The sequence below is a fragment of the Heterocephalus glaber genome, unplaced genomic scaffold, assembly GCF_053883595.1.
Source record: "Heterocephalus glaber isolate CG9 unplaced genomic scaffold, H.glaber_assembly_v1.0 deba00001564, whole genome shotgun sequence".
NCBI classification, from domain to species: Eukaryota; Metazoa; Chordata; class Mammalia; order Rodentia; family Bathyergidae; genus Heterocephalus; species Heterocephalus glaber.
In genome coordinates, this window is record NW_028258351.1 from 1232633 (window position 1) to 1256495 (window position 23863).

Sequence of the window (23863 nt, forward strand, 5' to 3'; positions counted from 1 at the left end):
GGGCTTGGAACTATTACTTTACTTAAAAGACAGAAGAAAAGTTTTGTGTGGGTTTTAAAAAACAAAACAAAAACCCTTTCCTGGAGGCCTGTTCACCAGCCTTGGTTGATACACAACATGGAAAAGAACTGCTTTGTTGCCTGGCAGTAATGACAGCAAACAAATGTGTCTGACAGTCTGTTTGGCATCTCCTGGTCTGAAATTCTGTTTGCTTCATTCTAATTGCTTCCTTAACTTCCTTTTAGACTCCCCACCTTCAGTACCACCCTCATCAAGGCAGCGCCAGGCTGTGCCAGGTTGTGCTAGGCTGGGCCAGTCCCACAGGATACAGAGACCCAGCCGGGGCTATTCTTGTCTGTGTCTATTTGCAAAATGCCTGTTGTTCTCAGTGGCTGTTTTTCCCATCATAAACGTTGACTTGGCAGGGGCCCCAGGGAGGAAGCCATGGTGGAGGAGCTTCCAGAGTCTGCCTAGAAAATGCAGCTGGTCCCGAGTACCAGGCTGAGGAAAGAGAGGTTCATAGGCACTGCCTCTCAGGGGGTGCCCGGGGAGGTGCTGTCACCAGAACAGCCCGGATTGGGTCCAATGTGGGCCTCTGCCAGCACGCTCTCTGTTTCCCTGGAAGATCGGCCTGCGGGAGCTGTATGGTCCTGGCCTGTGAGGCATCTCTGAGCCTGGCTGGCGGATCTCTTCCCTGCCGGCACCCTCCCCTCAGCCCTGCTCTCTCTAGGAATTCTGTCTGTGTCAGGCTAGAGGAGGCTACTTGGGGCTGTGCCCTGAAGCACACAGGAATCCCCAGGGCAGTGGCCTATCTTTAAGCTGTTTGAGCGTATTCTTGTGCGTATGCACTTACTTGTAAATTGTGTATGTGTAGTGCTATGCACTACGTATAAAAAAATCTAATGAACACACACACATATTTTTTTTTTCTTTTTCTTTTCCTTTTTTTTTGGTACCAGGGATCGAACTCAGGTCCTTCCACTTGCGAGACAGGCACCAGAACCACTGAGCTAAATCCCTGGCCCCTGTTTTCTTCTTTCTTTTTGGCAGTATTGGAGACTGAACTCGGGGCCTTTGCATTGAGCTATGCCCCTAGCCCTTCTTTATTATTTTGAGACACTGATCTCACCAAGTCTCTAAGTTGCTCAGGTGGGACTCAAACTTGCGATCCTCTTGTCTCAGCCTCACAGAGTGCTGGGATTGCAGATGTGTGCTGCTATGCCTGGCTATAAACTGCTTTTAATCTTATTTTATGGAAGGTGGTGTATATGATTGAATATGCTCTTTTTTGTATAAGCAGTGATTCACATAATCACCTTGAACCACCAAAATCATGAAAAATGAAAACACTTTAAAAAATAAATTAATTAATTAAAAAAGAAAAAAAGAAAACACTGCCAGATGTCGATTGTCTGTATGGCACACACTTCAGGGACTTTGTTGCCAGTGAACCTCTTCGTGGTACGCTGTCATCCTAAAAAGATATGGACTGGGAATTTAGCTCAGTGGCACTGCACCTGCCTCAAAAGCACAAGGTCCTGAGTTCAACCTCTGGTACCGGGGGAAAAAAAGTTATGGCATCAGTATAACTTCTGTAGCACAGGAAAAGTATTTATCGTGGGCTAAAAGCAAAGGCAGAAGGGTGCATGCATGATGCCTACAAGCCCAGGAAAGGGTTTCAGTTTCTCAAACCAGAAAAACTATTTGGTATTTACACATGTGTGTCCTATTTATTTCACTTAAGAGTATGGCCCCAGTATGCATCCATTTAGCTATAAATGACTCTAGTTTCTCATTCTTTATGGCTGAGTAGTACTCCATTTTATTAAAAAAACCACATCTTCTTTATCCAGTCTCCAGTTGATGGGTATTTGGGCTGTTTCCAAGCTTTAGCTATTACAAACTGTGCTGCTATAAACATGGGTGCACATGTATCGCTGTGGTATGATTCTTTTAATTCTTTTGGGAAGATACCCAGCAGGGGAATAGCTGGGTCAAATAGGACCTCTAGTCCTAGTTCTTTGAGGTATCTCCATACTGATTTCCACAGTGGTTGCACCAGTCTGCACTCCTACCAACAATGGAGAAAGGTTCCTTTTTCCCCACACCCCCGCCAGCATTTGTTATTGGTTGATTTCTTGATAGCAGCCATTCTTTCTGGGTTGAGGTAGAATCTCAGCGTTGTTTTCATCTGCATCTCTCGAATGACCAGTGATGTTGAACATTTTTTCATACGTTTATTTGCTGCTTTTAATTCTTTGTCTGAGAATGTCTGTTCATGTCAGATGCCCATTTTTGAATTGGGTCTTTGAATTTGGGGGGTCTGATTTTTTTCAATTCTTTATATATTCTAGATAGTAGTTCTTTGTCTAAGGTACAGCTGCTAAAATTTTTTTCCCACATTGTAGGTTGTCTCTTAGCTCTGTTGGTGGTTTCTCTTGCAGTGCAGAAGCTTTTTAGTAAGATGAGATCCCAGTTGTCGATTCTATGTGCTAGTTCCCGTGCTACTGAAGTTTTGTTCATAGTCTTTTCCTATGCCATTGTCTTCAAGAGTTCTACCTAACTTATCTTCCAGCAAGTTTAGTGTTTCTGTCTTTATTTATTTATTTTTTCTGGTACCGGGGCTCGAACTCGGGACCTTGTGCTTGCGAGGCAGGCAGCAGCACCACTGAGCTAAATCCCCAGCAAGTGTTTCTGTCTTAATATTTAGATCTTTAATCTACTTTGATCTTAGTTTAGTGCATGGTAATAGGTATGGGTCTAGTTTTAATCTTTGGCAGGTTGAAATCCAGTTTTTCCAACACCATTTATTAAGTAGGCTATCTTTCCTCCAATGAGGGTGGTTGGCTCCTTGTCAAAGATGAGGTGGCTGAGTATGTCTGAAGTTGTTTCTGCATTTTCTAATCATTTCCACTGATCCTCAGGTCTTTTTCTTTGCCAATACTGTGCTGTTTTTATCACAGTAGCTTTGCAGTATAGTTTCAGGTTGGGGATTGTGATACCCCAGCCATGTCTCTGTTGCCTAGAATTGCTTTTGCTATTCTAGGTCTCTTCTGGTTCCAAATGAATTTTTGGATTGTTTTCTCTAGTTCTGTGAAGTATATTGTTGGAATTTCAATCAGCATTGCATTAAATCTATATAGTAGTTTTGGAAATATGGCCATTTTCACTATATTGGTTCTTCCTACCCAGAAACAAGGGATGTCTTTCCATTTTCTTTTTCTTTCTTTTTTTTTTTTCCTTTCCATTTTCTTATATCCTCCTCGATCTCCTTTTTTAGAGTGGTGTAGTTTTCAGTGTAGAGGTCTTTTGCTTCCTTTGTTAGGTTGATTCCTAGATGTTTCATTTTTTTGGTTGCTATTGTAAAAGGAATTGTTTCCCTAATTTCTCTCAGTGAGTCTGCTATTTGTGTTTAAGAAGGCTATTGTTTTTTGAGTGTTGACCTTATATCCAGCTACTCTACTGAATCTGTCAATTAAATTTTTTTTTTTGGTACCGGGAATCAAACTCAGAACCTTGCGCTTGCAAGGCAGGCACCAGAACCACTGAGCTAAATCCCCAGCCCCTGAATCTGTCAATTAAGTCTAGAAGTCTTTTGGTGGAGTTTTTGGGTCTTCTATGTAAAGTATCATATTGTCAGCAAATAATGACAGTTTAGGGCCGGGGATTTAGCTCAGTGGTTTCGTTGCCTGCTGTGCAGGCACAAGGACCCAAGTTGGATCCCTGGTACCAAAAAAACAAAAAAAACACCCTTGCCTTGTGTGTATGTTTACACCTGGCTCTGTATCTTAGTTCATTCTTAATTGCATGGATTTGAACCTTTTCTTTCTTTTTTTTGATAAGGTAGGCTAAAGGTTTATCAATTTTATTTATTCTTTCAGAAAACCAACTCTTTGATTCATTGATGTTTTGTATCGCTCTCTTAGTCTCCATTGCATTGATTTCTGCTCTGATATTTATAATTTCCTCTTTTGTACGAGCTTTGGGTTTGTTATGCTCTCCTTTTTCTAGGAGCTTGAGGTTCTGCATTAGGTTATTTATTTGAGTTCTCTCTGTTTTCCTAATATGAGCATTCACTGCTATGAATTTCCTGCTTAGAACTGCTTTCATTGTGTCCCATAGATTCCTGTATGTTGTACTGGCATTATCATTTGCTTGTAGAAACTGTCTAATTTCTTCTTTAATTTCCTCTGTGACCCATTGGTTTTCCAGGAGGGTGTTATTCAATTTCCATGTGTTTGTGGGAGTTTTGCAATTTCTTATGTTATTGACCTCCAATTTTATTGCACTATGTTGTGGTAATATACAGGGGGTAATTTCACTTCTTTTACATTTACTTAGACATGTCCTATGAGCTAGCATATGATCTATTTTGGAGAATGACCCATGTGCAGCTGATGTATATTCTGATTTTGTGGGGTGGAACACTCTGTAAACATCTATCAAGTCCATTTGTTCCATAACTTGGTTCAGTTCTAGAATTTTGTTGTTAATATTTTTTCTAGATGGTCTGTCTATTTGTGATAGTGGGGTATTGAGGTCCCCCACTACAATTGAATTAGTGCTTATTTGGTTTTTCATGTCCATTAAAAGCTCAGTGAAACTTATTTTTCAGATGAAAATGGATACATTTTCTAGTATTTTTCTCCCTACCCTGGAGGGTTGTCTTGCAAACCTGGGGATACTGCTGCCCTGGAAAGTCTTATAGTGTTGGCTCTCCCCATATTCCTAGTCATGTCTAACAGATAGCAGGTGATCAATGAGTGTGTAAGAAAGTGTGAATCAGGCATGGTGGTGCACTCCTGTAATTCCAGCACTTGTGAGGCTGAGGCAGGAGGATTGCTGTGAGTTTGAGGCCAGCCTAGTTTGAGGCCATAGTGAGTTGCAAGCCAGCCTAGATTACAGAGTGAGACCCTGTCTCAACCCCCTTCCCCCCAAATAAAGACATAAATCCATTGTCAAGCCCTTTTCCTGTCGTACGTGGTGATGCTATTTTCATGTTATTTTCTAGCTATTTTTCTAGGATTTGTTTTCACATGGCCACTTTCTTCCATGTTCTGAGCTTGAAGCTCTTGGCAAATATTTCTTGAAGGGTGACACACCTGGTAACACATAATTAGGACCATGGAATCATAAGGGAATATAATTCTGGAGCTAGAAGGGGACTTGGCAGTCAACTAGTTCCTTATTAAAGTCAAACTAAAAATAAACCATGGTATATCTGAAGAATGGAAAGCTACTCAGCAATAAAAAAGGACTGACCTAATGATTTATAGAACATGGATGAATCATAAAAGAATTATGCCGAGTGAAAGAAGCTAGACAAAAAAATTATAAACTGTATAATTTTATTTATAAAAGTTCTAGAATATGAAAACGGGTGACAGAAGGCAGTGGTTGCCTGTGGGTCCACAGATGAGAAGGGCATACAGAGGGGAGGGAAGGCTGGATTCAGAGAGGCGTGCAGAAATGTTTGGGTGTGGTGGTTAATCCATAATCTCACAGGCATAAGCAGATGTCAGAATTCATCCAGTAGGAAGTTTCAGATATGTACAGTTTATTGTGTGTCAATTATACCTCAATAAAGTTGTTTAAAGAAAAAAAAATAGAGGTGTGCGTCACCACTTCACTGGTGGAGTAAATATTTAACTCATACCTGTGTGCACCAGATTCACATGCAATATGCTGGGGGTTCAGAGATCAAAGATATGGCCTGTGCCTTCAGGGAGGGAATCAGGTGAACAGATGATTGACATTCAGTATGTTAAGTGCTAAAGGGAAAGGACGACACAGGAACAGGAGGAGTCCAGAGTGTGGGTGGCAGTGGTTCCTCTGCAAGGAGGTCAGGGAAAGCCTTGAGAAAGAGAGGAACAGAAGGAAGGCTCAGAGTTGATCACATGGACCACAGGGAAGAGCATGGACCAAGTTGGGGACGTGCAACCACCACACATGGCTTGTCTTGACTAGAGCAAAGGACACATGGGAAAGTAGGAAGAGAAGAAGAGCGTGGAGAGTTGGCCAGAGCCAGATCTTCAACCTTTTGCTGCCCTCAAAGTCCTGGGGTGTCTTTGTGTCCGAAGGCTGAGCAGTGTTTCCAAGTGTAGGTCTGTCACTGGGACACGAACTTCTGGAAACACTTGGCATGGTGGACCTCAGCTGTCTTGGAGCCTGTGACACCCAGAGCTGCTTAGTTGTGCCTGGGAGGTCCTGTGTTTCTCCAGGGCTGTTTCAAGACCCAAAAGAGGAGAGAGTTGGTTTAGATCTGGGTGGCAGCTGGGAAACATCTGCTGCTTGCAGCTGCACCTGGGACTGAGGACATCCGGTGCATCTGAATATTGGAGGCAACCAATGGTTAAGCTGCTCTTGAGGCAGCTTTTCCACAGGTAAAGAATTTTGCCTTTCTCTGGCTGGTGGCACCAAACCCTGAAGTCTTGCACTTCTGATGTTGGCCTGTCTGGTGCTCTTGCCCTTTAACTGTCTGCTAGCCAGTCACCCCCAGATTTCTTGAGTCCCTCCTGAGTTGTTTCTAGGGTGGTTTTCAGAGAAGACTAGGATGTTAAATTCTGGATACGATTGTCATTCCACATTAAAAATGCAGGCAGCAGTGCAGAACACGGCTGACTCATGTCAGCCAGACATCTCGGTGTAACCAGAGGAGGGAAGCATGGACAGGGCTTGTACTAATGGAAGTAGATGCCAGATTGCATGGCAACCTCAGGATCCTGTTTACGCTGCTCCCTGCCACTCTCTGGCTGGAAGAAAGATGTGTATATTTAGGCTGGAGGTAAAAATGGGATTTCTGCCTAGTGAGCATTTCTGTGATCTTGAGATCAAGTTGCTTACTTTCAGACAGGGAGCTTCCCACTCAGGAGATCGAAACTGTCATGGCAGTGAAGACCTCCCAGAAGGCAAGAGGAATGACAAGCATGGTGTCATAGTTTCCTCTTATGCTGGGGATTCTTTGCTGTTTTCAGGAGGACTGGGCCAACAGAGCAAGCAGAAGTGCTCGTCCTGGGTTCCCATGCCCCAGGTGGTGTGCGAATGTGGTGGCCAGCACACATGGTTATAGTGAGCTGGGACTAGAAAAGCCAATGTGGATTAATTCTCTCGGGTGGATTAATTCTATCAGGCAATGTCAGGAGGGAAGAAGTTTTTTTTTTTTTTTGTACGGGGGATTGAACTCGGGTCCTTGCGCTTGTGCAGCAGGCGGCGAAACCACTGAGCTAAATCCCTGGCCCAGGGAAGAAGTTTTTAATGGCAGCAGAGTTTGGGTTTTTTTCTCTCATTTTCTCACCTGAGCTAATGAAAATAGTCCAAGTGTGGGCTGGTTTGAGCTCTTTAGCTCTCTCTTCTGCCTCCCCCACCCCACCCCATGCCATCTGCCAGCTAGACTATTAGCTGGCTTAGTGCTCCCTTCTGCTTTGCAGTCCTGGAAGGTCATGCTTGCTAAGATTGGGGTTGGTTTCCCATATGGGTAGGTGGAATGGATATCTAACTATCGATTTGTTTTCTTGCATTTCAGTCGTTCCAAGGAAGTCAAGGACGAGCATATCTCTTTAATTCAGTGTGAGTGTCTCTGAATTGGTGTATCTGTTGTTTTGTGCAAATTTAGAGGGATGGGGGAAAAACAGCTGTCAGACATTCAACAATGAACCCTTCCTGGCAGGCTCTGCCATAATAAAAATAGACTCTACAATAGGTAGTTGGTTACCTTTGGGGAAAATTTTTTAGCAGCATCTCTGGCTAAAAATAATGCATTCACAACACTGTCCTCAGTAGGCACTGTAGTCCCACAGTGAGGAAGCTTCTAAGGACGTCCTATAACCAGATCAGAGATTTGTCATTGGGGAAGAGAATGAGAGTGAGCAAAAGATCTTCTCCCTGAGGCCGGGGATTTAGCTCAGTGGTTTCGCCACCTGCTGCGCAAGCGCAAGGGCCCGAGTTGGATCCCCGGTACCCCCCCCAAAAAAATCTTCCCCAAGAACCACTGAAGAACCCAAGGATGGAGGGAGGGCTCAGCTAGGGAAGAGCCTCTGTCTCCTACTGCAGACATGGTGTGGGCAGCCCTGATGGTCATCACTGGGCATGTGACTTATAATTCCTGGAAAGAAAGGCAAAGCTCACGTAAGCCTGATGAACTGTAAAAATGAAAATCTAGCCGTTCACCCTCAAATAGGTCCTCTGTGAAGAGCATGGCATATTTAATATTCAGGCCTCACCCATCCTTGTGATGACAAGACTGTGCCATCATGTTTGAAATTTTTGGCTGTGGACTGCACAGTGTAGTTGTCATTTTGTCCCCTTATGTCACAAGATGAAGAGTATTTATTAGAAAAATCCTGAGCAAAGTCTCAATGGAGGACTATTTTAATAGACCCATTGAATTCAGCCTTGCAGATCTGAAATTCATTCCAACTGAGATGTTTCCATATGGCTCCCTTTTCAGGGATATTATTGGTTTCAGTTTTTGGCCAGATTCTTCTCAGTGTTGGTTTCCCCCGGGAAATCCTTATGCAGCCTTAGCTTTCTGGCCGCTCATTTTGAACAACTAATGATGTTGGTACCTGTGACTAACTACTCTCTCTCCTTCTGTCTTTTGGCATAGAGTTAATGTGGGCTGTGGGCCTGCAGAAGAGCGAGTATTGTTAACAGGACTACATGCAGTCGCAGACATTTACTGTGAAAACTGCAAAACCACTCTGGGATGGAAATATGTAAGTACCAAGGCATCTGGTGGGAGAAGGCTATAAAGGGAAGAGTGGAAGGCCTCATCCTCAAAAAATACTTTCTGCAACTGGCTTCCCATGGCCTTGTTGGGTTGTCTTTGACCAGGACAGGAAGTCATGTTCAAAGAACACGACCTGGCATAGCCATCCGTCTGCCAGGTTTATCTCTGTCGCTAAGACGCATGCACACACACAAACACACCCCACTCTAGACTTAACAGTAACAGCATAGAACATTTCCTGAAACCTTACTGTGTGCCAGACATGCATGATCCTGTTCGCTCTTCACAGCATCCCTAGGGATTAGGTGCTATTTTCATCCCTATTTATGGGCAAAAATACTGAGGCTGAAGAAGATTAATAGTATGCCCAAGGTTACCTAGATGTTACCAAAGCAGGATGGGACTCTGGTTAGTAGTCCGACTCTCATGCTGGAATAAATGTTCCTAGAAAACCACCTGGGTCCTAGGCCATGTGCTAGGTAGGCATCATCAGATACTATCTTAAATGTACACTGGGAGGTATTGTTGTGGCTGGACCCTCCCAAATGGATATCTTTCATTGTTTAACTCAGTAAAAAATGTTAAGGTCCCCTTGGGACCTAGGAAGAGTAAGCAATCCTTTGCCAGGGTGAGAAAGAGAAAAAGGCAGGGATCTGCTACTTTTAAAACACTGGCGACTTGACTGGGCATGGTGGTTCATGCCTGTAATCCCAGCATTGGGAGGCTGAGCCAGGAGGATCACTGAGAGTTTGAGGCAGGTTGGGCTACATGGTGAGTTCAAGAACAGCTTAAACTACATGGTAAAACCCTATCTAAACAAAACAAAACAAAACACCACACTGGATACTGAGCATTCTAACATGCATTGGGTTCACCACACAACCATACACATAGCCTCCACAGTCCATGTGGCTGGAGGTTTATTTTTTAATTTTTGGTTTGTTTTTTCTTATGAGACAGGGTCTCAATGTGTAATTCAGGCTGGCCTTGAACTCACTGTGCAGCCCAGGCTGGCCTCAAACTCCGGCAGTCCTCCTCAGCTTGCCAAGTTCTGGGATTGCAGGCATGCACCATCCATCACACCCTGCCTGACTAGAGGTTTATGCAGCTAGAGTCAAGATGAAATTTGGGTTCCATCACTTGCTTGGCCACCTGTTTGGGGGCCCCTTCTTATGGTCAATTTCCCAATACTTAAGGTTTTTGGGTGTTAAATAGGATAGGCCTGTAAAATCCTTAGTTCATCACTTGGCATAGAGTATATATTTTTTTCTTTTTTTCTTTTTTTTTCCAGTACCAAGAATCGAACTCAGGACCTTGCACTTGCCAGGCAGGCGTGGTGGTGCCACTAAGCTATATTCCTGGCCCTCATAGATATATATTCAATAAAAATAAACATAAATTGTTTCATTGTCATTGGCAAAACTTTTGCAGCCTGCATATGTACACACATGCATGGTACACGACTTCTTTTCTTAATACTGTTGTGGATATTGAAAGACTTATATTTCTGTTTCTAAGACAACAATTTTTTTATGTAAAATGTCTCAAATTCCCCATCTTGTCTTGGGGTACACTGTCTGCCCTGGCTTAGGAAGAAGATGGAGCGAGGGAGCAGTCAAAACTTCTGGGCAATACAAGTGTGTCAAAGTAGGTTCCTTGGCTGTCACTAACGGACCACACTGGTGTGAGATTCTGAATGTGGGAGGTCTAGGTAGAGATGCACCAGAAACCTTGGTAGATTCTGCTCAGTTTTGCCGTGGGTCCAGTATGGCTCAGGAAAAATAAAGTTATTGGGGGATATGTAAAATAATATGAGCAATAGGTACCAGGCACAAAAGTATGATTCCATGTAAATAAAATTTGAAAATATACAAGTCATTACAAAATCAAAACCTGTCACAGGTGGAAGCTGTGGTCGTGCTTGGCGGTGCAACCTGCAGATTCTGTTTCTCATCTCCGTGGGAGTGTTGAGCGCTAGAAAGAAAGAAGAACCTCAATAGTGTGTTTCTTGTTGGAGGATGGCTAGCCCCTGCTCCCTGTGGTTGGCGTGGCTGTTCCTGTGGGAGAAACTGGACTTTGGCACAACCCCTCTGTGCAGTTACAGGCCATCCTGGCTGATGGGTGGTGGGGGGCACAGTTCTGATTTAGATTATCAAGAAATCTTCTGCCCCCTCCTGTGTTACTAGCCTCTTGGCTGTCTTGTTCATCGAGGATGTGTTGGGTTACAGTAATGAAAGATAACCTGAGTTGCTTGGTTTTGCTCCTTGCTTGAGGTTCAGGTAAAGTGATTCACTCATGCTGGGGATTTAGCTCAGTGGTTCCGCTGCCTGCCTCCCAAGCACAAGGACCTGAGTTCGATCCCCAGTAACAAAAAAAAAAAAAAGGAGGGAGGGAGAGAGAGAGAGAGAAAGAAAGGGAGAGAGGGAGAGAGCAAGCCAGCACTCAGGAGGCTGAGGCAGGAGAATTGCTACAAGTTCGAGGCCAGCCTGGGCTACATAATGAGTTCAAGACCACCCTGGACTACATAGCAAGACCCTGTCTCAAAAAAAAAAACACTAAAAGAAAAAGAAGAAAAAAGTGAATGGGACCTGGTCCCTGCTCTGAAGGCATTCACAGTCATGATGCCAGGGGGAAAGAAAGGCTGTCAGGTGATGTGCACCAGATGAGAGTCCCGTCCAGCTCCCTGAATATTGAAAACTCCTCAGATGGTATTGCTCTGTGTGCCAGATCCAGTGTGCCATTCTTTCATTATTTCTTCTGACCATCGGAATAATCCTGTGAAGTAGATAAACTATTTTGAATCTCAAAATAATCCTGAGTAGCCCAATTTTGTCATTAAGTAGAAATAAGGTGGTTAAATGAAGCAGTAGAAATGAGATCAGCAGGGTGCTTCTGTGGACTCAAGGTCTGGTGCTCTTTTTGCTGGAGTCCAGTGCCAGCATTCTATAAGTGAAGTGTGGCTCAGGAGCGGTTGGGTTTTCTTTTTTCTTTTACTTAATAGGAAAACAGTCACTTTGCAGCAGCATTCACTGTAGTTTTGATTGTGCCTCATAAAGACAGGCATGAAAGAAGATTTTTAGAACTGCTTCAGAAAGTGGCAAGAACAATGGGATAAGTGTGGTTGAAACAAAGGAGAGTGTTTTGAGGGGGTTGATGGCAATGTGTTTTTTCCTATGACATTTAAAAAAATTCATACATTCACTGTGTATTTTGATCATTCCTCATAAGTTACCGTTACAGAAGACAGTAAACTAGTAACACAAACTGTGTGTTGGCAAGTGGCAAGTGCTGTGGGTAAAAATAAAGCTGGGGCAGGGGGAGGAAAAGAAGTGCTGAGGTGAAACTTCGGGTTTTAAGTACAGTAGTTGGGAAAGACCTTACTGGAATGATGACATCGGAGCAAAGATCCTGAAGAAGTTCTGCTGTAGTATTGATGCCACCCTGTTGTTGCCCCGGTTCACAGTGAGGTGCTGGGACACGGAGTGGTTGAGTGGTAGGAGTCTCTTGGTGATGCTCAGACCAGACCTGCGTGTCTCGATGCCTGTCACCAGCAACACCTCCATTTCTGTGGCACCGAAGTCACCTGTTTGTCTCTGGTCACTCAGTCTGTTTTCTCTTATTTTTAGGAACATGCTTTTGAAAGCAGCCAGAAATATAAAGAAGGCAAATACATCATTGAACTAGCACACATGATCAAGGACAATGGCTGGGACTGAGCAGGCAGCAGCCACCCAACCCAGTGTCCACGTGAATGCCATCCAACTGAACATTCTACCCAAGCGTGAGAGAGTGACTGAACACTTGGTTCCATCCATTTGGGGGCCTTGCCATCTGGGGCATCCTCCCACCCTGACACCATCTTTCTGGTGACTGGCCTCTAAATTGCTGTCTCTGTCTCTTTGCTTTGTTTCTGTTTGTGAGTTGATCCTGGCTTCTCTCTCTGTTCTCGTGTTTGCTGAAAACAAAACAACTAAAGGAACAGATCCTTGACCACCCAGCAGCAGCCCACCTCGCAAAGAGCCCCAGGGCCCTGCAAGAGCTGCCTGATGGCCTCTTGTCAGGAGAGCAGTGGCATGTGGGCGTGAGGAAGAAGGAAAAGGGGATCCCTGAGGTCCTGGGGGTGGGCAGGGGCGGGAGGGTGGAAGTAGGAACAGAACTGCACTGCTCCTGGAACCCTGGTAACTTAGGCTTGAAATATTCGACTTGTCTAAAAGGACAAAGAGAAAAAAAATACCTCATGACTGCATTCTCTCTGATCAGAAGCCTCTCTTCCTGACACCCGATGTGCCAGGACAGCAGATGAGCACAGAAGGGGCCCTAATGGTAGCTGATGGGGCAAAGGGCCTGGTTCTCTCTGGGTGAGTAAGGGAAACTCTGGGTAGCAGGAAGTGAGGTAGGTGAAGCCCTGGTGGGTTTTGATGACTCTGATGCCTCACACAGCCTCTGGGTAATCATCTTCTTTGCCTCCTTAGCCACTGAAGATGAGGGGAGAGGGAGCTGTCATTTGCAATGAGCGCACGATGGATATGTCCCAAAGGCTTTGACCATCAACCAAGTAAAATCAGAAATTGAGGAGAGCAGGGCATAAGGGAGTGTTGCAGCTTGGGAGCTCCTGAAGAATGGCTCAGATACTGAGCCAGAACACCAAGGCATAGAACCAGTTAGTAATTCTGAATGTCCACCTTTCTTTTCCTGACCCTTAATAAGAGTGATAGGGCAGGGGGAGGGATTGGGAGGAACCATGGGGGGAATAGACCAGATTAGTGCATATTTCTTCTTTGGTTATCAGTGGGGTCAGCTATCCTTTGATCATTGTGCTTCAGCTGCTTTTGTCCAGTTCCATCATTGTAGACCATGGAAAAACAGACCCAAGGCTTGGAGCCTAGTGATAACCTGGGTGGTGGATTCCTCATGGCCCTAGTTGTTCTGGATCTGAAAGTCTTATATAGCAACAGATCTATTCTTTCGGTCCAGTAGTGGGGGGGTTACAGATTCCAGTGTTATCCTCTGCCCCTACTTCCCATCCAAGCTTCATTGTGTTAAGGAAGTGGAGAACAAATCCCTGTAAGGCTTGAGAGAAAGAGTTTGTTACATTTAATCAACACTGTGAAGTCTGTTCTACGGCAATTCAGCCAATATACGGTGCATGACCAAAACTCATTTCACTGAGTTAATTTCATTTCATAGACGGAAAACGTTAAGATATGTGTGTATTGGGTAATTCTTAGCGTCTCATTCTGCAAGTAGGCTGATCCTATAGGAAAATGCAGCTTTAAAGGTCTCAAAAGGAAAAAAAAAAGAGTGCGTTCATGAAGCTAAGAATCTGTAAAAATCAATTAACCAAGATTAAAGCAGCCAATCCAGGACATTTTCAGAATCACACCTGTAACAAAACCGAATTCCCGTAGGGAGTGAGTCTATGATGGAAATGCCTCTTTGTGTCCATGTGCTGACTGCAGAATGGGAGACTGGACACTGGCATGGCCTGCCCTGCCAGTAGTAGATGGCAGGATGGCAGAAAGCAGGATGACCCATGTCCAGCAGCGGACTGCCTCTCCTCCCCAAAACAAAGCGTTCCTAGAAATTGACTTCCTGCCCTTCCCAGTGCTTTAGTAGCCCTGGAGATTAAGTTGTTCTCCCTACTTTATTACAAGACAGACTGGAAGGTTCAGAAGTAATTCCACTTCCAAAGACATTGTCCTCTGGCTTCCAGGCCCAAGTTCTCAATAAACATTTTTTAACTTTCACATTCGTAAATTGGCTCTCCAGCACAGAAATCATGGATTTCCCCTCTTTGTCCCTCTTAAAGGAAGTGGCCTTCATTTATGGATTTGATTAGGTCTTTTGCCTAGAGAGTGTCCTGGCTGTTAAGAGTCCACTTCATTAGAAAAAAGGGGAGGGAGCCCAATCTAGGTAGATGTTTTGTCTCTAAAACTACAGTTGGGATGTGGTGACATAGAAACTGGACATGGGTGCCCCAGATTGTCAGGGGGCAGAGAAAGAGACCAGTGTGCCACTGTCCTTCCTTAGAGATGGGGCCTGGGTCAGAGCAGGCCCCAGCCAGACCCCCGTTCTGGTTGTTTCAGTTACTGTCCACTGAGCATCCAAAGGGTGTATGGCACCATACTTGGTGCAAGGCAATGAGTGTTGGTTTTCCATAGCTATGAGAGAGAAAAAAAGAAAAACAAAACTCATTAGGCTTCCCTTTGTGTCAGTGAAACCCAAAGTGCTTCTTACACTGTTAACTCCATTCATGGCTTGTCGTTCTAACATTTAGCAGTATTGGAGAGGCCGCATCTGAGCAATGGAGATACATCAATGCAAGGCCTCTGTCGGTTTATTCTTTTTAATTTCCTCACCAAATTATTGACTCAGAGCATAACCAAAGACCTCATTCATTCACCCCCCTCCCCATGGGTTCAGGGAATCGAGTCTGTTGCTTACACGAGGGCGAGGGTGCAGGAGCAGGGAAGGGGAAGGGAGAAGTGAGAAAGGGAAGGCATGAAGCTCTATACCTCAGCCAGCAATGCCTTCGCTTTGAGCTGAAGCCCGGCTGGCAGACTTGAGTTCCATCTCCCTTGTGTCAGCCTAGGTCCCATGGCCTTGGCTACCCTGGAGGACACCCACCAGCCCCCCTCCCCCCTGCCCCACATAGTAGACTCAGGCTGCTGATGGGTTGATTTGACGTGAATCAAACACAGGCAAACTTGATGCCCACACATTCTCAGCTGGGCCTGACTGAGTGCGGCCCCAGCACCTATGACCGTAAGATCGTGTAGATAGGACACAGCACGTCTACTGGCGGATCAATGTGTGCGAAAGAGGTGTCCCCTTTATAATAAGATTTTCAAGTAGATAGATATATATAAAACAGTTGCTTGTGAAATATACTTTTGTATATAATATTTAATTTTTTAAATAATATATTTGGTGCTGTTTTCTCAGATCCCCTGAGAGCACTTTTTATTTTCATTTTAAATTCTATGATTTCCTCTGCATTTCTTGAAGTGTATTGTAAGGGAAACAGTAATCACCAATATACTTTCGGTTTTTTTAAGATCTCTGTCACTTTAATCTGAATCAAGGCTTTAAAGCAATCCCTATCTGTATCTCCCCCCCACCCAGTGGAACAGACTCTGCAGTAAATTTCCAGTTGAGAACTGAAATATTTTCTGGCAGTAGTATTGGCTAGAAAAGAACGTAAATAAAACCAAGTAAATTTAATAGTAACGACTTAGGGTAATTGCTCTTGTTGGAAGAAGTTCCAACAAATTAGAATCTTGTTTTTAAGTGTGGGTGTGTGCGCGCATGCCTGCGTGCGTGTGTGCGCATGAGTGAAAGCACTTTGGATTGTGCCTCCTGCTTTATTTTCTACTGGGGACACTACCTACAGTTTACACCTTGGGCGCGTTAAGGTTTTTCTTCTTTCTCTCTGGTTGTTTTTGTTTCTGAGTGGACCAACAGCACAAGCCACGAGGCTTTTGTTTTCCTGAGCACGGAGCTGTTGCCAGTTTGTTCTTTTTTCTTTGAGTGCTCAACTTTTACAGATTGTAAAGGAAACCTCTGAAGATCAAGCAGAGTCAAATCTGTGCTTCTGAATGAGATGTGAGTGTATTAATCATGTATCCCAGGGCTCCAGTTGTTTTAGAAACCAATGATGTTGAACATTAACTGGTCTGGGATAAAGAGCATTAATAACATAATACACATACCTTGTAGGTAAACAGCTTTTTTTATTTTTTAAGGTCAGATTGCCTCAGGTTCAGGAAGAGGCTGGGAAATCAAATCTTGAACACAATCAATTTATGTATTTTAAAAGAATCTGCCTAAAATGAGAAATGCTAGTCCTATGGATACAGGAAATAAATGATTGATTTTTTAAAAAATTAAAACACAGTCATGAAATCTACTGGCAGTAAGAGAAAGCCGAGAAGAAACAAGCTATTCTCTTATTACCCAGGTCTTCTTGCCCATGTTTTATATAACCTTTTGGAGAAAGTGGGAGTTGATTCCTTTTTCCCAACCTGCAGAGACTGTCTTATAATATAGAATCTGTCTATTTATGCTTGTGTTTACAAACTGTATTTGTTGGGTTTGGGTTTGTTCTTTTGTTTGTTTTTGGTTTTTTTGGTGGCATTTTTCAGGTCATTTTGCTTCAGTAACAAAGGTAATTGTTTTTGAATAATTTGTCTTCACCTTTTCCTGTATTTGTACATAGTGATTCAGTATTACCGTAGAGAAAAGTGCATTGTTTCTGTCATATTTCCAATCTGTGTTGGTGCTCATTTGAGAAAATAAAGTTTTCAAATATTAACTCTGTGGAGAGCTCATTTGTCTTCATTGACCCAGTGTGTTTAATCTTGACATTTAACATTTCCAGTACGGAAAGGCCCACAGGAGGTTGTCTGTCTAAGCCCCATCACAGATCTGCCAACTGACACCTTAAGAGGTTATTTTTCCTAAGGACAATCAGCCAGTTAATGAATATAAGGCAGGTCTCCTGCTTATCAGCAAATGTTTCTTCTGACTTTGGCTATCTAAAAATGCATGCATAACCTTTAACCAGTTTTCTTGGACTGTGTTTAAGTTTTTTGACAACCTCATTTTCTTTGGATTGCATTAAGTAAAAGGGGGAAAAAGTAAAGCACCAAAATTATGTCAAGAAGTAGAATCCTCTCTGAATGGTTGGCTAAGGAAGGGTGATAGATATTCACGGTTATAATATTTGGAAAATAAAGGTCAAGTCTTCTCATTCAACAAATATTTACTAAACAAGTATTAGATTTCAGGCACTGGGTGAGGCAATTCTGTCAGCCTAAGAGATCAACTGTTTTTTGTTCTCCCAGTTGCCTTAACTCCAGTCTTGAAGGCCCAGTCACTGTAAGTGCAGTTTTGTGTGTGGTGCCTTCATTCATGAAGGCTGTACATTTAAGGGTGTGTGTCCGTATCTTATGGTGGTCTCCCTTGTACAAGAAGCCTAAATGTCACAGAAAGATACTAAAACACCAAGCGTGTGTCTATTTACGATGGTGATAATATTTTAAAAGCCTGTTTATAAACAAGAAAACACCTTCCCTAGTTCCCACGCATTTTTACCTACCCTGTTGACTTTTATTTGTCATTGAGTGTATTGTCTTCCTATGACCTGTTTTGCTTCAGTGGATGTGCCTGTCGTTGTTTCATTCTTGTTTGCCTTTTACAGACAGTGGCAGGAGAAAAAAATAACATGTGCAGGAGACAACCAGTCTCAAGCCAGCAATCCTTGGGCCCTCGATCTTTCAGGCTCTCGTCCCCTGTGGTGGCTGTGGCTGTGGCTGTCTAGAAGATCAGGCTGGGAGAAAAGGAGGGCACGGGAATGTTCACGGAGGGCCTGGGCTGGTGCCAGGCCCTGCGTTGTTGGTTCTTTGTTTTTATGACCTTGAGCAGGGACCCTGAAATGAGGTGCTGCCACATCGTCCCAGGACTCCTGGCCATCCTGTGGGAAAGCAGTGACAAATGCTGATTGTCCTCATTTTGTAGTTGATGAAATTGAGGTTTTGCAAGCTTGCATTATTAGTGTCAGGGTCAGGAAGCCCCATCTGACTTCACCCCCTGGTTCTCCCCCTGGACCGTGTTCTAAGTTCCAGCCTCTCTCCTCCAGCCTTGTGAATTCTGCTGTGGCTTCACAAGACACTTTTCCAGTCTGTCCACCTTGACTGCTCAATAATAAGTAAAGCTTGAGGGAATGCAAATTAGAAAATTAACATAAAACAGCTACGAAGATCAGTGCTACTTGAAAAGTAATGTATGTTCCATAGCTGAATATAAGCTTGGATTTGTTCCTTAATACTCTTTAACTCATTCCATAGGTTTCCTTAGTACTTCCATTAATAGGTGCCAAATAAATGCTTGATCTGTTTAAGTTGGGCATGGTAGCACACGCCTGTAATCCCAGCTCTCTAGGAGGCTGAGGCAGGAAAAAAGTTCAAGCCCAAACCCAACCTGTGTAATTTAGCGGGACCTTGTCTCAACAATTGAAAAAGAGCTGGAGATGTACCTCAGTGGGAAGGCTGAGTTCAATCCCCAGTACCTGGAAAAAGAAAATCTTTAGTTAGGCATGGTGACACAAACCTGTAATTGTAGCTACTTGAGAGGTTAAAACAGGAGGTTCACAAGTTCAAGGCCAGCCTGGGTGATTTAAACCCTGTTTCAAAATGTGGACCCCAGTTCAATCTCTGGTACCAAAAAAATAAATAAATAAATAAAGGGTTATGGGTATAATGGTGATAGAGTTCAATCTCTACTATAGGGGGAGGGGGAATTTGTTTAACATGTTAGTGTAAGGGAATGAAACCTCAGCATAAAATGTTTCATACATAAGATAAATATACTATTCATGATCAGTGTTATTTGCCTTTATTCAGCAAGCATTTGGGGGGGACATCTGTTATGTGCACAGTCTAATGGAGAAACTGAACCAGGTTGCAAAAAGTCAGTGGTACTGATTATGCAGAATGGCAGAAGGAAGGGTTTTGTGGCCTTCTCTCCACAATTGACCCAAACTCCAGCCATGTCACCCAAGACCCTCCCACCGGGCCCTCACAGGCAGCTGCTGCTACAGAGGCAGTCCTGCATAAATCCTTTTGTCTGAAGCCAATATGTGGCTCCTGTCCTAAACTAGAGCACAAGGCAGGCTCTGGAGCTAGAGGACGTGGGTTCATTCAAGCACTAATTCCCCTTTGGAAGGATAATCTATGGAAAAAGTTCAGCCTGATGCCTGACATAGTAAGGAATCGATCAAATGTTAATGCTGTGTGTGGTAGCATGTGCCTGTAGTCCCAGCTACTCGGGAGACTGAGGCAGGAAGATTGCTTGGGCCCAGGAGTTCAAAGCTAACCTGGGTAACATAGTGAGACCTCAAAACAAAAAATATTATTACAAAAAAAAGTAAAACAAAAAAGGGCCGGGGATTTAGCTCAGTGGCATCGCGCCTGCCGCACAAGGTCCTGAGTTCAATCCCTGGTACGAAAACAATATATATATATATATTATTACAGATCGCTCAAGTCTACTTTGAATTTAGAGTGGGATAGAGAATATATTTGTTCTTTATGTACACTATTTGCTAAATTTTCACAATTCCCCCATATTATAGATGAAGAAACTGAGGCCCTGTGAATATAAAAAACATGACCGTGGAAAGGCTGGGGTTTTAACTCTTCTGATTCTTTTTTTTTTTTTTATAGCACAACATTTATTGGTACATTTTAGGCATACATAATGGTAACACTCATCATAGGGAATTTGCACCTGTCTGTGGTACCTCCTGCCCCTTTTTTCCTGTCCCCCACAAGCCCCCTCCCCTCCCTATGTACAGAAGCTTTGTTTTCATTTTTTTCCTTCTATTTTCACTTTTTTCTTGGCCCTTCCTTCTTTTCTCCCTCCCTCCTCTCTTGTTCCCCTTCCCATTTAAACATTTTCATCCCATATCCCAGTATCTATTATACATTTTAGTTCTTATTCCCACTTTTGGTTTCTCACACCAGAGAATGTGGTATTTAAACATGTGTGTCTGATTTATTTCACTTCAGAGTATGGTCTCAAGGTGCATCCGTTTAGCTATAAATGTCTGAAGCTCATCCTTCTTTATGGCAGAGTAGTACTCCATTGTATTAAAAAACTACATCTTCTTTATCAACTCATCAGTTGATGGGCAATTGGGCTGTTTCCAAGATTTAGCTATTACAAACTGTCCTGCTATAAACACGGGTGTGGATATATCTCTGCAGTATGATGCTTTTCCAGAAGATACCAAGAAGAGGAATAGCTGGGTCAAATGGAACTTCTGGTTTTAGTTTTTGTTAACTCTTCTGATTCTGAAGCCTGCACCTTGAATGTGGCCCCAGCCTCTCATGAAATATTTACCATATAGGGACATTTTTGGCAGATCTAAGCACACACTCAAAATATCATAGCTATTTTGTTCTCTCATGTTTTCATCCACACACTCCCCCAACACCACACACACACACACACACACACACAGGCACACACACACAAAATTAAAATCTTGCCCCTTCAAGCACTGGAAACACAGAGTTTAGAACTGAGAAAGAGCCCGGGCATAGTGGTGCACACCTGTAATCCCAACACTCAGGAGGCTGAGGCAGGAGAATTGCCGTGAGTTTGAGACCAGCCTAAACTTACATAGTGAAACCCTGTCTCAAAAAACTAAAAGCAAAACAAAACAAAAAGGAAGAGTTGAGTTATATTATACCTTTATTTTATAGGGTTTTAGGCCTGTTGATTGCAGTACTATAACTTCATATTTCATTAGAGAGGAAAGAATATTCCAATCTCCTTTCAGTTGTAGGATGGTTGAAAAGCTAACAATCCACTTGCCCAGGCCAAGTGACAAAGGTACTTGACACCTGCTGACATCTCCATGGGGCTGTTCGTGGGCAGCTTTTCAGGCTGGCTTGGAAAAAACCGAGAATTAATAGTTCTGTCTCACGAAGATATTTCTCATTCCAAAGGGATGTAGGATCATTCTAATAAGAGGCAGAATAGCTAGAGAAGATGAAGTTGCCCAGGCATTAGCAAATTATCTGAACCCTAAAACTATTGAGTTATATTTACTTTGAAGTAAAATAATGATTTATCCCATGCTCATGAGCTCAGAAACTACCAGAGTCAAGTGGGAAGCACATTGGCTTTGTAGTTGGACAGATGGGGATTTTAAGTCTGACTGCTTGGTTCTACGTTCATCACTTTCAGAAAGTTTCTGCAGGGCTGGGGATTTAGCTCATTGGTGGTGCCGCCTGCCTTTCGGCAGTTTGATCCCCAGTACCAAAATAAAAAAAAAAAAAAGAAAGAAAGTCACTGCAGTTAGCAGGACTAGTTTCTGTCATGTGTAAGTCAGATAGCAGCAACAACGGAAATTCCTGTGAGGACAGATAGGACCCCCAGAGTGCCCAGTACAAATAGGCCTTTTTGAGTGGCGCTTGTCTTTCTGGGAGTGATCGGAACTCCCTAGGATATGTTCTCCCAGCACGGAGGATCTATTTATCCCTCTCACTCCACTCCTGCAAGGAGACTGGCACCTGGAAGTGAACCAACCTTGGTTAGTGGGTAGCTGAGTAGCAGCACTGGGACTCAAACCCAGGCCACATAGGCCGGTATTGGCGAACCTATGGCACATGTGCCACAGCGGGCTGTTTGTTATCATTGAAAGCTCTAAAAGGTTCGCTGTCACTGCCCTAGGCAATCAGGTGAGTTGTCTCAATGGCACACTGCTTTTACTTCTGGAAGAGGGTGTGCATGAGCAGGGAGGGGCCAGCTGGACGGCTCACCCTTGGGTCTTGTGGTAGCCATCTGTGGTAGTCTTCAGTACCCTTGCACTGTGGCATGGTGTGCGGACACCATACTGGAGGAGAGAGGGCAGAAACCTATCAGGACCACCTCCCCAGCCTCCCCTGGATGGCCTGCCTCAAATTCTGGGCCACTTCTCCAGAGCAAAGCCACACAGGCAAAGCAACCAAGCCATCAAATCAGGGATGCTTTATTTATGGCTTTAATAATAGGGTCTCTTGGGAAATGTTTGGTTTCCCATTCCCAGAAGCAAAAACGCTTCTACAGAATGTTGTTGAAATTTATTGCTGCCCATGGGTTTTTTTCCTACCATATTTTTGGAGCCACCTGAATAGACTTTAAAATGTACTCTCACAAAAGTAGAATGATCTGAGGTGCATCATTCATTTGGCTGCTATGTGCTGTACCAAGCCAGCACCTTATGGAAAATGGAGACTGTAAGTTGATTATGCATCCGCTGACGACAGTCCTGTGTTGAACAGGATGCATTTATTACCCAAGCTGCTTAACCCAACCTTGTAGCTTTGTCCAGTTCCCGGGCAGCCGGAAGGACCCACAGCTTCTGGAGGCATCCAGGCTTGACGTTGTTTCCATGGCAGTGAGATACAGCCATAGCTCAGATTTCATTTTATTTTAGAGCTCAGTAAGATACAAGAAATAGTTTACAGGGAGAATGTCAGGCGTCTGAGAGAGGATGCTGAGGGAAAGGACAGCTGCCAACCTCCTGGGGCCTGGGGGGATTTCTGTTTAACAAGGGAGATGGGTCATCTGTCCTCTGAAAAAGAGGCCAGAGTTAGCACTCAGATAACTGATGTGAACTAGTTGTGTCCACAGCATCCTGGATTTCTCTTGCTTGGGGAGACCCACCTTGAGCCTGAGGGAGGCTTGCCTGAAAAGCCTGTGTGTCTGGGCAGGAGGAGCCCAACACTGGAATGCAGATAAAAAATCCTTCCTGCCAGGGCCAGAGGATGCCCAGGATGTGCCAGGGATGAAGACCCAGCACTGGAGTCAGGCCTCAGCTCGGATGGGCCTGTCACTTTGTGAGGCTCAATTCATGCATTGAAAGGCAGTGGGTTATTGGGAAGACCGAGCAAGAAAGTGCACACTAAGTCCTCAGACCAAGCTTAGACCCTAAAGCTCAGGAAATGCTTTTTTTTGGTACCGGGGATCGAACTCGGGTCCTTGCATTCGCAGGACAGGCAGTGGAACCACTGAGCTAAATCCTGGGTCATTTATTATTGCTTCAGTAGCGGTGTGGGCAAGGCATGAATGTATGTACTTAAAATGGAAAAATGCATGCATGTATACTGCATAAATGAGAAGTATTAATATAAAGAGTATTAAGTATCTTTTTTTATTTTTGGTGCTGGGGATCAAACTCCAGTTCTATCCCTGAGCTACATCCTCAGCCCCCTCTTTTTTTTTTGGTTTGTTGAGATGAGGTCTCACTATATAGTTCAGGCTGGACTTGAGCTCACCATGTAGCCCAGGCTGGCCTCAAACTTGCAGTGATCATCCTGCCTCTGCCTCCTGAGTGCTGGAATGATAGACATGCACCACCATGCTCAGCCTCAGCCCATCTTAAACAAAATTTTAATTTCAAGATGGAGTCTCCCTAAGTCTCCCAGGTGGGACTCAAACTTTCGGTTTTCCTGCCTCAGTCTCCCTATGTGCTAGAATTATAGGTGCATGTCACTGCACCTTCTATTCCTTTCTTCATCTCCATTTTACTGTTGAACCCATCCAGTGGGATTTTAACTTGATTATTATCTTTTTCTCTTTCTT

General features: G+C 43.8%; 1 protein-coding gene and 1 long non-coding RNA gene across 3 annotated transcripts in view; one reads left to right on the plus strand and one right to left on the minus strand.

Moving 5' to 3' along the window:
* Positions 1–17045, plus strand: part of Ypel2 (yippee like 2) — a 63988-nt gene extending 46943 nt beyond the window's left edge. For both annotated transcript variants that reach the window (XM_004870354.3, XM_004870355.3), the window contains exons 3-5: positions 7523–7566; positions 8606–8714; positions 12355–17045. In XM_004870354.3, the coding sequence (XP_004870411.1) occupies positions 7523–7566; positions 8606–8714; positions 12355–12444 (243 nt within the window). In that variant the 3' untranslated portion in view covers positions 12445–17045. The remainder of the gene's footprint in view (positions 1–7522; positions 7567–8605; positions 8715–12354) is intronic.
* On the minus strand, positions 16688–18799 carry LOC147823767 (uncharacterized). The gene is made up of 2 exons (XR_015443149.1): positions 18765–18799; positions 16688–18203 (listed from the first exon to the last, which is right to left on the minus strand). It is a non-coding gene; the product is annotated as an uncharacterized LOC147823767 (long non-coding RNA).
* Positions 18800–23863: the final 5064 nt, after the last annotated feature.